Source organism: Quercus lobata, chromosome 2, assembly GCF_001633185.2.
Source record: "Quercus lobata isolate SW786 chromosome 2, ValleyOak3.0 Primary Assembly, whole genome shotgun sequence".
Classification (NCBI taxonomy): domain Eukaryota; kingdom Viridiplantae; phylum Streptophyta; class Magnoliopsida; order Fagales; family Fagaceae; genus Quercus; species Quercus lobata.
The window spans coordinates 63,325,836-63,337,974 of NC_044905.1; the positions used below are offsets into that span (position 1 = coordinate 63,325,836).

General features: G+C 34.7%; 2 protein-coding genes across 2 annotated transcripts; both read left to right on the forward strand.

Moving 5' to 3' along the window:
- The first annotated feature begins 330 nt into the window (after positions 1-330).
- Positions 331-4,037, forward strand: LOC115976154. Its single transcript, XM_031097288.1, has 3 exons — positions 331-471; positions 1,203-1,402; positions 3,581-4,037. The coding sequence occupies exons 2-3, from the start codon at positions 1,221-1,223 to the stop codon at positions 3,765-3,767; spliced, it is 369 nt and encodes a 122-aa protein (XP_030953148.1). The 5' UTR covers positions 331-471; positions 1,203-1,220; the 3' UTR covers positions 3,768-4,037.
- A 2,661-nt stretch (positions 4,038-6,698) lies between these two features.
- Positions 6,699-9,307, forward strand: LOC115976156 (probable phospholipase A2 homolog 1). Its single transcript, XM_031097289.1, has 4 exons — positions 6,699-6,907; positions 7,064-7,103; positions 7,218-7,337; positions 8,798-9,307. Exons 1-4 carry the CDS (start codon positions 6,800-6,802, stop codon positions 8,974-8,976), a joined length of 447 nt encoding a protein of 148 aa, XP_030953149.1. The 5' UTR covers positions 6,699-6,799; the 3' UTR covers positions 8,977-9,307.
- Positions 9,308-12,139: the final 2,832 nt, after the last annotated feature.

The following is a 12,139-nucleotide window of genomic DNA, read 5'->3' on the forward strand; positions in this document are numbered from 1 at the left end:
ACTTTCCCATTTGATGTAGTGGAATGGTTAATCAAATTTTCTCTTCTCTTGTTTTTTCTATTTTGGTTGCAAAGCTTGATTTTCCGTAAAACGGAAAGCATTTTCCGTAAAATGTTTGAACGAACTAAATAATGGAATTGATTTTCCGTAAAACGAATTCCAAGACAGCCAAACAGTCTGAATACATTTTCCTTTCCCAAAAACAGCATTTTCAAAAAATATTTATTTTCTGAAAAATATTTTACATGAACCAAACAAGTCTTTTACCTTACCAAGTAAATTTGAAAAGCCAAATTTACCCCACTATAAGAAAAATAAAATGCACCCACAGCTAAACTGCCTAAAACCCACAAACGATTTCTCTCTCTCGCTCGCACTGCTCATACTTCGCAGCGGCGAGAGAACCAAAAGCCGTCCTCTTCCTCTGCTTCTCAATCTCTTGCTCTTTCGTCTAATAGATCAGTAACAAAGGTAAAGCCTCTTTAATTCACTTCGCATGTACTCAAGATTTCTAATTTCCTTATATTCTTAATTTTCTTTACACGAAAAAAAAAAATTTAATTCTATCTCTTGGGCTTTTGTTTTAGATCTTCTGCTTTTTGACAGATCTGCTTGTGTTTTTGCTCTTATAATTTTTGGGTTTAATTTAATGGGGTTTGTTTAATGTTAAAGTTGTGCGTCGTGGTAATCTCTGACTTTGGAAACACAGTGTGAGAACTATGAAAATATATAAGTGTGGCTATCAGAATCTTAAAATTTTGGGTTTTTGATCGAAACCCATATTTGGTTGAACTTAAATTTTGATTATATGAATCGAATTTTTTTTAATCATTTTATGTGCTTGGTATGAAAGTTGGTATTTTTGCCGTGAATGGCCAATGAATTCAAGCTCAAATGGCACATCTTCCCCTTGTAAGAGCAAGGTGGCCCTCTTGGTGATTGTCTAATTACCAATTAAAGGAAAAAAATATTTTCTGTGAATGGTTGTGAGTTGTGAATGAATGATAGTCAATTGTTAGTACTTAGTAGTATATGTCTTCACTATTTCTTGTTAATAACCAGAATAGCGGTGCGGTTGTGTTATATGTGCATTCTGGCCTTCTTTTCTAATTTGGAAATATGAAGTTGGGCTCCAATGTTAAACTTGAGTATTTTGTTTCATATTGGTTTATTTATTTTTATTTTTATTTATTTATGATTAGGCTTAATTTTGGAAGTTGATGGCGTCGAAGTTGCATCAGTTGCAGTCTAAGGCTGTCCAAGCTTCACAGTTTGTTTCAAAGCATGGAGGTGCTTACTACAAGCAGCTGTTGGAGCAGAACAAGCAATTCATTCAGGAGCCACCCACGGTGGAGAAATGCAACCTCTTGTCCAAGCAATTGTTTTACACTCGTCTTGCTAGGTTATAGTTCTTTTCCCCGTATCATATTGACATTTGAAATTAATTTTTACTTGGTTTTGGTGGGTTTTTTAAAATGAATTGTGTGGAGTGGTATTATCTTATAAGAACTTAGATAGTTTGAGAACACGTTAAATATTGGGCACCATATATTTAGCAATAAGCATTCTAGCTCTAAAGTAAAACGATTGCAAGAATGTTGTAAATAAGCCTAAAATCGATAATGTGCCTTGATGAATATTTGACAGTATGAATTATTAAGCATATTATAGTGGCTCTAGTGTAGACCATGTGCAATGATGCATATTTCAATAAGTAGGTGTTTGGTGAGTTTATTTTACGCAAGATAAAGCCTTAATGGGCTCCGATACTATTGTTGCTATAGGATATTTTGAATTTTGGCATGAAATTAGGATTCCTGATGAGATCTCAAAGGGTTCTTAAATAGGTTTTGTTATTTAAGGGTTTAGGTAGGGTTAGGTAATAAAAGATTGGATCTTGATGAGTTTGATGCTCTTTTGGTGTCAAAGCAGTAATTGGAGAGAGAAACAAAGAAAGATAAACCTAGGAAATAACACCTAGGTTCACTAAGCAATCACACTTAAGAAAGAGAAAGCAATCACACCCTCATATAAAAAAAATAAAAATAAAAGCTTTTGGAATTTTATTAAACTCAATCTCTTTATCTGAATCTTATTGACTACATTGAAGCCTTTATATAGGCTATTGCCAATCCCTTTCTTAGATAGACTGGGACTCCTAAAAAGGGAACATTAATTTAGACTCATGGCCCTTTGATATAGCTCATTCCAAAAATATGGAATTACCAAACTACCCATAGGTTTAAGAAAACCTAACTAGAACCGAACCAAAAACTTTCTAACTTAAAAAAACTTATTACTAAGACTCATAGATAACTAAAGTTGCCTATCTAAGGTGTCGATGAAGTCCCGCATCAAAACTAGACCATAATTCTAGAATATCTTGTTATTTGATCCTTTTTTTTCTTTCATTGAGCTCTTTGCTTGCTGCATCCAGTAGAGCATAACAATGCTCTTGTAACATATTGTATGGATATAGATTGCTCATGGTAGATGCAAACTTAAAAAGGTGCTTTTTATTGGCTTTCTAAGGTATTTGTTAATAATTTAAAATTGCATGTGGTATTGTTCTGCTTGTGATGGGCACTAGAGTTATGCAGGGAAGGTAAGCATCTCAATATATGCTTTTAACTTACCTCCAACAGCTGTTTGGACAAGTTTTGAACTCTATCCAAAGAAAACTAGAAAAGTGAAGACTTCCATTGAAAAGTAAAATTTACTATTAAAGATCTACATTGCGAAGTAAAGTTTGCTATTAAAAACCTACATTGGTCTAACAAGCCTCACCATGTGTAAACTATCATATCCTTTAGAACACCTTTGCTTTAATTAGTATTGTAGAAGATCTAATTGGTAATAAAAACTTCTTAAGTGAAATAACTTCTGCTAGAATAATAATGAATAAAAATTCCATTGCTTGTGGGCTATTTGAGTTATTAGGGTTAATAACTTGAAGAAAAACTGTGCACATATTACTGTTGCTACTACTAATATATGAGAGTGTTGGAGAAGTAAAAGTAGTTGGATTGTCGCAACTTATCATCTCTAGTTCCTGTTCCACATCTTGAACTTCTAAATCAAAGCCTTTTCATGACCATACACTTTTTAAAATTCTGTTCCTTTGGTGATAACATTAATAGGGATGGCAATGGTTTGGACTTGTGGTGGGTTTTGGATTCTTGTCCCTACCTCATCATGGAAAACCCACTCAAACCCCTACCTCATTAAAAATTATGTCTAGCTCTACTACTTTTTGGGAAAAATTTACATCACCTTATGTTTGTACTCATTGTGGTGAAGGATGACCAAAAATAACATTAGTAGTAGTAAAAAAAGGACATATCAATTAAGGAAGTACTAGAGAATGATTATGGATAGAATCAAATGGTGAAAATAATACATGTGGCCGATTTTGACTAGTCTGTTGAGGATCCATAGCTGGCCCCAAAGTTTTGGGACTAAGGCTTGGTCATGGTTGTTGTTTGTACTCATTGTGGTGAAGTGAACTATCATGCACAGCTTTTCCTTCAGATTTATACATCTGCAACTTCATTGGACTTATTTGTTCTGTTCTGTACAGTATTCCTGGTCGTTATGAGTCATTCTGGAAGGAACTTGATTATGTCAAGCATTTGTGGAAGCACAAGCAAGAGTTGAAGGTCGAAGATGCTGGTATTGCTGCTTTGTTTGGGCTGGAATGCTTTGCCTGGTTTTGTGCTGGTGAGATAGTGGGAAGGGGTTTTACTATCACTGGTTACAAAGTCTGAGGATAATTACTGTTTAAGGGGCTTGAATGTGTAAGCTTCTCATGTCATTGCGTGATCTGAAACATGAGAACCCCGATTTTAAATTTTTGTTTCTTCTGCAAAATTTTTGAAGCTGAGAAATCAGTTGGAATCTCTGGTAGCCTTAATAATCCATGTACTTGAAAGTAACTTCGTATGTACCTTGCTGTTACTTTGTTATTGACGTTGAAAGCTATTGGCACCGCCGCTGCTGAATGAATCATAATACTGCAAATCTGCATTGGTTTACTATTTTTCTCCTCAATTACTATACGTCTGCTGGTGGTATCCTGATCAATCACTTGAATCCAATTTGGTGTGATTAGCAAAACTCTTAATACAATTTCACAACATCTTTTCCAAATTTTTATGTCTGATATTTTGCAGTGGTTTGTGGGGATATAAGGATTCTTATGCCAGTGGTGGGGAGAATATAGATGTTGAGGTGTTAATACCTTTTAGATTTTTTATCTTTAAAAATGAGTTACACTTGAAAAATTCCCATCATCTGATAATATCACTTTGTAACTGTGTTTGTTTCCTGAGGTTTGTGAACTGTGATCTAAGCAACTGCTTGGCTACCCGACAATCAACATGCCTGAAGGCTGAAGCCAGAATTCCAGTTGCACTTGGCTGTTTTGATGGTTTTATTTGCCATACCTTTGGATTGCCTTGACAAACGCATCTGTTGATTCTGATATTTCATCATCAAGTGTATTTGCTTGATCACTGTTTAGAGCTTTTGAAGACATGTCCTACAAGCTATATATATTTCGAAAATGAACCAGTCATTAACCCCACTTGAAAGGCTTCTGTGGATTATCTCTATTACATCTGATCTGGTCAGTTCATTTGGATGTAGTTTTTGATTGAAACTGTGAGTTGGTTAAAGCATAGTTGTAGCTAAAAAATCTAAAAGGCTATACATAATTTAAAAAATTAAAACACAAAACTATTGCCAAAACACACTAAAAAATAATGAACCATTCAAGTTTTGTAGTACAAACAGAAAACACAAGGCTACACTAAAAAACTAATGAACCATTCAAGTTTTGTACTTCAAACAGAAAACACAAGCCTTCACTATTTGGTAACAGAAACTCGCCCGTTCCAACTCTCAAATGCCATCAATTAGCAATTCTGCAATCGGGCCTAAATTACATTCTCTAATTCTTTTTATTTTTTATTTTAAAAAAAATTTAGATATAACATATGTGAAGTTGAAAAATCAAATTAATGCTACTTGTCACATATCCTATTAAAATTGAAAGAAATCTAACCTCATATTGTAGTGTTGAAATGAATTTTTTTTTTTTTTAGGATAATTTTCTTTTATAAATAGTTTAAATTTATAGAATCAGCTTTTAATGATTACTTTTTATCAATAAATACGACAACAAAAATTTACCGTTTGTTGTAGCTGAACTGTCTAGAGCATTAGAGCATTAGCATTGGAGAATGCTAATGCTATATCTAAGACCAATTTGACATTTTAAGCTTTAAAATCCTTTGCATCAGACAATGCTAAACTCAACTATTGCAAATTTTTTTGCAATAGTGCTACAGTACAATTCTAAAGTTAGAATTGTACTGTAGCAAGTATTCTAAAAAAAAAAAACTTTTTTATTGCCTTATGCCCAACGGACCCTCCTTCAACAACAGGACTTCCTACTGTCCAAAATCACAGAAAATTCCAGACCATGCCCAACGGACCCTCCCTCAACAACACCGTTGGACTTCCTACTGTCCAACAAAATCACAGAAAATTCCAGACCAAACTCGCTGCCTCTCTCTCTCTCTCTCATGAAACCAACATAAAACCCCACTCTCTCAACCCAACTCCATCACAAACAACCCAAATCAATAACCAACGTCCTCCACTGCGAGCTCCGCCACAAACCCAACTTCAGCTTCAAGCACAGAACCCAATCATCGATGAAACCAACGTTTAAGGCTCAAGCACCAAACCCAATCGCACCACCAAGCACCACAGTGGCTCAGTTTTTCCGGTGGGTTGCAATCCGGCGGTTCTGTGGTTGCTTTTTTTTTTTGGGCGTGGCTGACGGCGTGGGTCACTGTGATGGTTTTTTTTTTTTTTTTTTTTTTTTTTGCTGTGACAGGTGCCTAAAGGGGTTGTGGGTCATGGTTGGGTCCGGTGATGATTTTTTTTAATGGGTTTGCTCCGGTAGGTTTCAAATCGGCGGCATGGGGCGGCATGGGCTGATGGGTTTTTGGTGCCGTGGCTGTGGTTGTGGTTGTTGATGGTTTGAGGTGCCGTGGCTGTGGTTGTTGATGGGTTGAGGTGCTGTGGCTGTGGTTGTTGATGGATTGATCGGTGGCTTGAGTTGATCGGTGGCTTGGGTTTTTGGTGCCGTGGATCGGTGGCTTGAGTTGATCAGTGGCTTGGGTTTTTGGTGCCGTGGCTTTGGTTGTTGATGGCTTGTGTGTTGCTAGAGGTTGAGGGAGAAGTAAAGGAAAAAAAAATGGTTGGAAAGCCTAGGAAATATGGGTCTGAAAAAAATTGGCAGTTATAAAGAAATAATAAAGAAATATTAAAAATTAATATTTTAATAGAAATAGAGTTTTGGGATGTAGAAGTATTGTAAAATAAGATGGTATAATGATAAAGTGGATTTTTAGAATGGTAAAATAGAATAGCATTAGCATTTTCCAATGCTAATGCTCTTATCTGCCCCCAAAATCTTTCCCCGAGTGATAGAGGGTGAAAAAAGAAAAAGAAAAAAAAAAGTCCATACGACGTGTTACGTCCAATCATAGCGCGCGTGATGGTTATCTTAAAAAATAAAATTCCAGAAAAACCAGCATAATACCGTTATAAATTCTGGACAACTCTTGATCCTCTTCCTTACGCTACAGGGGCAGTTTTGTAAGATAATATTTTTTCTGTACCACTCCTGGAAGTTTCCGAAAAGAGTATTTTTATAAAAATAGAATATTCTAGAAAACGCAGAAGAATACGATCATCACCAGCATTTTCCGAAAGGTTAAAAAAAATGCAGCGTAGTGCCGGCGTTCCCGTTCAGACACGTGGTGCCGCCGCATTCGCCTTCGCTTTCACCTTCCTCACCGTCGTCGCCAACTGCTCTATCAACAACTCCGAGGTAACTTAACGTCCCTCTCTCTCTTTCTCTCTGTCTGCTTCCCGAGAAAACGTAGGAAAAAATAAATCGTTGAATCGAAGATATTAGTGATAAAAATTTTCCTGGATCTTCCAAAATCCAAATCTCTGAAAATTTTCATTTTTTCTTCAATGACAGACAACATGCAGCAGAACCTGCGTTGCACAGAATTGTAACAGTAAGCTTAATCCAATCCTTCTATTACATTACTTGCATTTCTTGAAAAAAAAAAAAAATTGTTACTTTGTTAATGTATTTAATTGATTTTTTTTGTTGTTGGAATAATTGTAAGGTGTTGGGATACGATACGGTAAGTACTGCGGAGTAGGGTGGACCGGTTGTCCAGGAGAGAAACCGTGTGATGATCTCGATGCCTGTTGCAAAATTCACGATGAATGTGTTGGAAATCACGGTACGCTGTTTCTCAATCTCAATGTTTTTATTTATTTGTTTATTAAATGCTCCATTAATTTCACCATGGGTGAACATGATTTTTTTTAAGTACTCTAGAAGCTTTCTTAAACGCCAATTTAGCACCAACTCAAAATTTCACAACCTTTTCTAGTGTCAAACTGTAATTTAAGCAAGAGTAAAGTCAAAGGCACAAACTATTTTACAATATTTTTATAAATCGTTGATATGGGAAATTTTTACTAGTTCTCGTATCCACCGCTAATATCATCTTTTTATTTACCAATAATTATCCATCACATCAGTAGTTTGTAATATAGTTTGTTGCTTTAGTAGATTTCCTTTAAGCAATATCAATTTGAAACATTTTATAAACTTTGGGCTATTTTATGTAATCTCCCCTTGTTTTTATTATACACCAATCCCAATTGGGCATGTTAGTATTTGTGAAAATTTTGGTATTACTACATTTATTGGGTGAATAAGGGCATTACGCGATGTTTACAATAGCACAAACGCTGAAAGAGGAAATTAATTTACGTCCACAATGTGCTCTATCATCATAGACGCTGTAGAAATATGTTATTTCAAGTGTAATGTAGTTGTGGAATGCTTTATCACAATTGTTTCATCTAATTGATTGGCATTACTTGTACTTATAAAAAAATTATTACCATTGCTTGTAAGACTAATATGAATTAGATCTTGGAATGAAAAGGAGAATTGAAAAAAACAAATCAAATTAGATGTACTTGGTTGTGTTGTATATAGATGTTGATAATGAGTAGTCTTGTAAGAGAAGGATGTAATGTTCAATATTAAGAAGAGGACAACAGGATAGGTTCACAAGGTAAACATTTATATGCCTGAATTTGTGTTTAACTGATTCTAAGGGAAGTTAACTTTTGGATTTTATTTTTTTTGGGCCATATCATATATTCTGTAATAAAACAAATTTGCATGCTGAAGTTCGAGTCGAGGGGTTTATGGTGGACGGATATGTTGGTTGTTTGATCTTGGTGTGTTTTGAAAGTTGGGGGTTGCCATATTTTTCAAGAGCCATCATGTTAATTATCAAGAAAGGAAAGATTGAAGGGGAACATTTTGCAACCATCATTGCTGATTGGATATTCGGTGCCAGTTTGCCCTCTTATCAGCTACTTAATGGTTAATTGCTTATAACACAAAAAGAGTAGACAAGTGAAAATATGATTACATTATATGGTGAATCATATTTTCAAGGATATAAAATCACATCTCTGAGTAGAAACCAACAAGTTTGCTTCCCTCTTGCATTCTCCCTTTTTCAGGGGCTTTTCTTTGTGCCTGTTTGTGAATAATGGAATATTGTTATGATTCTGGTAATTGTAGATCTATTTTACTTTTGTCCAGGGGGTTGGGTTTGGTGGTTGTGTTGTTTCTTTAATCCGATCAGTGATTAATGAAGCATGGGTTTTGCAGGTGTGGCCAATGTGAAATGTCATGAGAAGTTTAAGAAATGCATAAAGAGAGTACAGAAATCTGGGAAAGTTGGATTTTCTTGGGAGTGTCCTTACGAGACAGCTGTGCCTACAATGGCACAGGGTATGGATTTGGCTATCTTAATGAGCCAGTTCGCTAACGTGAAGGATGAACTCTGACTTGCCAAATTTTGGTATCACCTGGCAAATTTAGAGACAAATACAGAAAAGAAAAAGGAGTGATTCTCATTTTTCAGAAATGGAACTTAGAATTATTAATGTGTGGATCCTATGATCCAACTAGGTTTGTGTTTTTTCACTAGCTCTAATGTATAAATTATTCACCTTTTTCTCAATGAACTCTGATTTCAAAGTGTGTCTGATAATTGAGATGAATACAACTAGTGCCCAAAGGAAACCCGTCTTTTCTTGATGTGAGGCCTTCCTGTCAAGATGTATGTATGAGAAGCTTAATTTCAGTATACAGGAGATGTTTGGATCTCTTTCTTTAGCTTGACAGAATCAAGTTTTTGGATTTAAATGCAGTTACTGCACTGTTTTTTTACACATAAAATGGCGTGTATCCTGTGGAAAAGAGAAGAAACGTAGTTGAGCACAATCGAAAGGCATCTAATTTCAGGCTCTCCGTAATGTCCAAATGCCCTGTTATTCCCAAACATCATTAGTAGTTGTTTCCTTAAAATGGACTATTGGAAATTATTTCCCAAACAGAGCGCATTTTCCATTTATCATTGTGAATTAAGCATTACAGTTACTGTGGGTACAATTATTGATTAGGATCCTCTCAATCTCTCTTCGAAATGGAGAATGTCTATTTTGTGGCCACGATTCATTTGAATGAAATCTATGGTCTACAATATGACAACTCGTTTAAAAGCCTCTAACCTAATACCAAACTTAAGTGTGGTTAGTAACCTTAACTCCACTGGAAAAACTAGCGAGAGAGAAGCAGGGGAGGAAAGACAAAGTGGTTACTTTAGTTTAATCACAGTTAAGTTTGGCATTAGGTTAAGTCAAAGGCTTTTAAATGGCTTGTCTAAGAGTCCGTTTGGATTGAGCTTATTGTTGCTGAAACTGAAAATTGAAAACTGAAAACATTGTAGCAAAATAATTTTTAAATGTGTGAAAAGTACCGTGGATCTATTTTTAATATTTTTTAATGCGTGAACAGTGTTACTACAGTACATGAACAGTATTGCTACAGTGCAAAACAGTAATTTTTGTCCACCAAAGTTAACATGTGCGGGCAAAAAAAAAAAAAAAAAAAAAAAAAAAAAAACACAGTGATCAAAACGTGGACGCAAGAAAACGTGGGATCCAAACGCCCTCTACCCTAACCCTCAGACACTCACCATTTTAAGTTAATCTAGACCATAACCCTCACACACTTACCATTTCAAAGAGAAATGAAGAGGATCCAAATGAAACACCAGATTAAGCCCAAATAAGTTAAAGGGCCTTTCTCTCCATTTCGGCCTAGACGAAGGGAAAAGTTCTGTTGCACTAGAAAGCAATTAGTGACACACTAGGAATCTGGTACGAAACGAATAAGAAAAACCAAAAAAAGTGCCTCTTCACCAAAGCAATTCTTTTTGTGTAAAAGTACAATTACCTAGTTATTTAAGCATCTAGATGAGTGATACTCAAGTTTTGAGAGTAATTTGTCGGGGCTTGTTTTACATTTCCAAGTAGGGAGTGGATGTTGATTATAGTATTTAAGTTAGCTTGGGATTTTTGTGATGGACTTGGGATTTGCACTTATAACTATAAAGGCGTTCATTTACTCTCAAGCTTTTCTCCTCAATTACTTGGAAAGAAAAAAAAAAATTGCAAGGACATCACTCTCTATTCTATTTTTTTTTTTTAAAGAAGAAATAAAAGAGAAACCTCAAAATAATTAGTTAAATTCATTTGAGTTTGTATTCCCCGTTTCTGAATAGGAAATAGGATACTAGGGACAAGGAAGAGTCTAAAAAGAAAGCAGGTTAACATAATCTTTTCATAAAAAAGGCACTGCAAACCTAAATATAAAAGCTAAATGTAAAAGATCCACGAGCATCAAGACATTAATGCTTCGTTTTCAATGATAGAAATAGCTAATAAAGTCTCTAACGCTTTGGATGCTTGCATATGACCAAACTAACAAGAGAAAACAAAAGATTATGAAAACGATATTTGCAACATGTAGGACTTACCGACTATACTGCATATAAAAGAAGACGAAAAGTGAAAGATTTTCACAAAGAAATGAGAACGACGCCTCAGCAAATTGCATTATTTATGTGAGTGCATTTCTTAATTGCTGCTGCTGGGTCAACAGTCAACACGCGTCTAAGACGTGCAGGATTGCCCTAACACCAAAGCAACGACCAACTTTTTTAATTCACGGTTGCATTAAGAAACTCTTAACTTTTGTTTGTAAATCTTGCCCCACAAATCACTTCTTCGTTACGTAATGTCGTGCTTTTGGGGGTAAAAACAAAAAAGTTATGACCAAAAAAAATATTGTTAGAACAAGTAATAATATTGCTCTTAATTCTTAATGTTTATTGGCTTAAAATGACACTTTTTCAATATTGTTAATCATTTACTCCTTTCGAGTTTTGACCCACGCATAATAAATCATTAACGCCTTTTGGCGTACATGTAAATCCTCGCTTTTAATTAATGTCATTTCTCCGTAAAGATTTCCTTCGATCATGAATTTCCTCTTGTCAATTACCATTATCATTAGGTGACTTTTCGATGACTATACATGTTTATTCTAATCATATCATCCATTAAATTCTTTTGTATATGAATAGTAATTTAAAATGTTAGTTAATAATGTTGGAGTATTTTCTTTCAAATAAATTAGAAGGATTTCTAGTTTGGTCATTTATGGTAAGAAAAATGATAGACAAATGTGGAAAATTATTGTATACTCTCGGAATATTATAAATGCATATTCTCTCCTCTCATATAAATGATGGGTCCCACTAATTAAATTCATGGTGGAACCTATCATTTATATGAGAGGGGGGGGAATACGTATTTATGGTACTTCGGGAGTACCTAATAATTTTCCGACAAATGTAGAAACATAGCATTAAAATTAGAAAAGAAAAAGAAGAAGAAAGAAGGTTTTTATGAAATGATTTCTTGTCTTACATAATTAAATTATGTAATAAAACTTTTGTATAAGTTTTTTCTTCTATGCATATAGTATATCGCTTTTATACATAATGTCAAATTTTTGTTTTTTGACACCTTTTATAGGGCAATCTGTCAGTTAATTTTTAATTAGCTCAACTTCTTTAAAAAAAAAAACCATTAATGTATT

Excerpts from the sequence above, each read along its gene's own strand:
- LOC115976154 (XM_031097288.1), top strand. The coding sequence starts at position 1,221 with ATGGCGTCGAAGTTGCATCAGTTGCAGTCTAAGGCTGTCCAAGCTTCA. Across the intron at positions 1,403-3,580 it reads TTTTACACTCGTCTTGCTAG|TATTCCTGGTCGTTATGAGT; the intron begins GTTATAGTTCTT and ends TGTTCTGTACAG.
- LOC115976156 (XM_031097289.1), top strand. The coding sequence starts at position 6,800 with ATGCAGCGTAGTGCCGGCGTTCCCGTTCAGACACGTGGTGCCGCCGCA. Across the intron at positions 6,908-7,063 it reads GCTCTATCAACAACTCCGAG|ACAACATGCAGCAGAACCTG; the intron begins GTAACTTAACGT and ends CTTCAATGACAG. Across the intron at positions 7,104-7,217 it reads CGTTGCACAGAATTGTAACA|GTGTTGGGATACGATACGGT; the intron begins GTAAGCTTAATC and ends AATAATTGTAAG.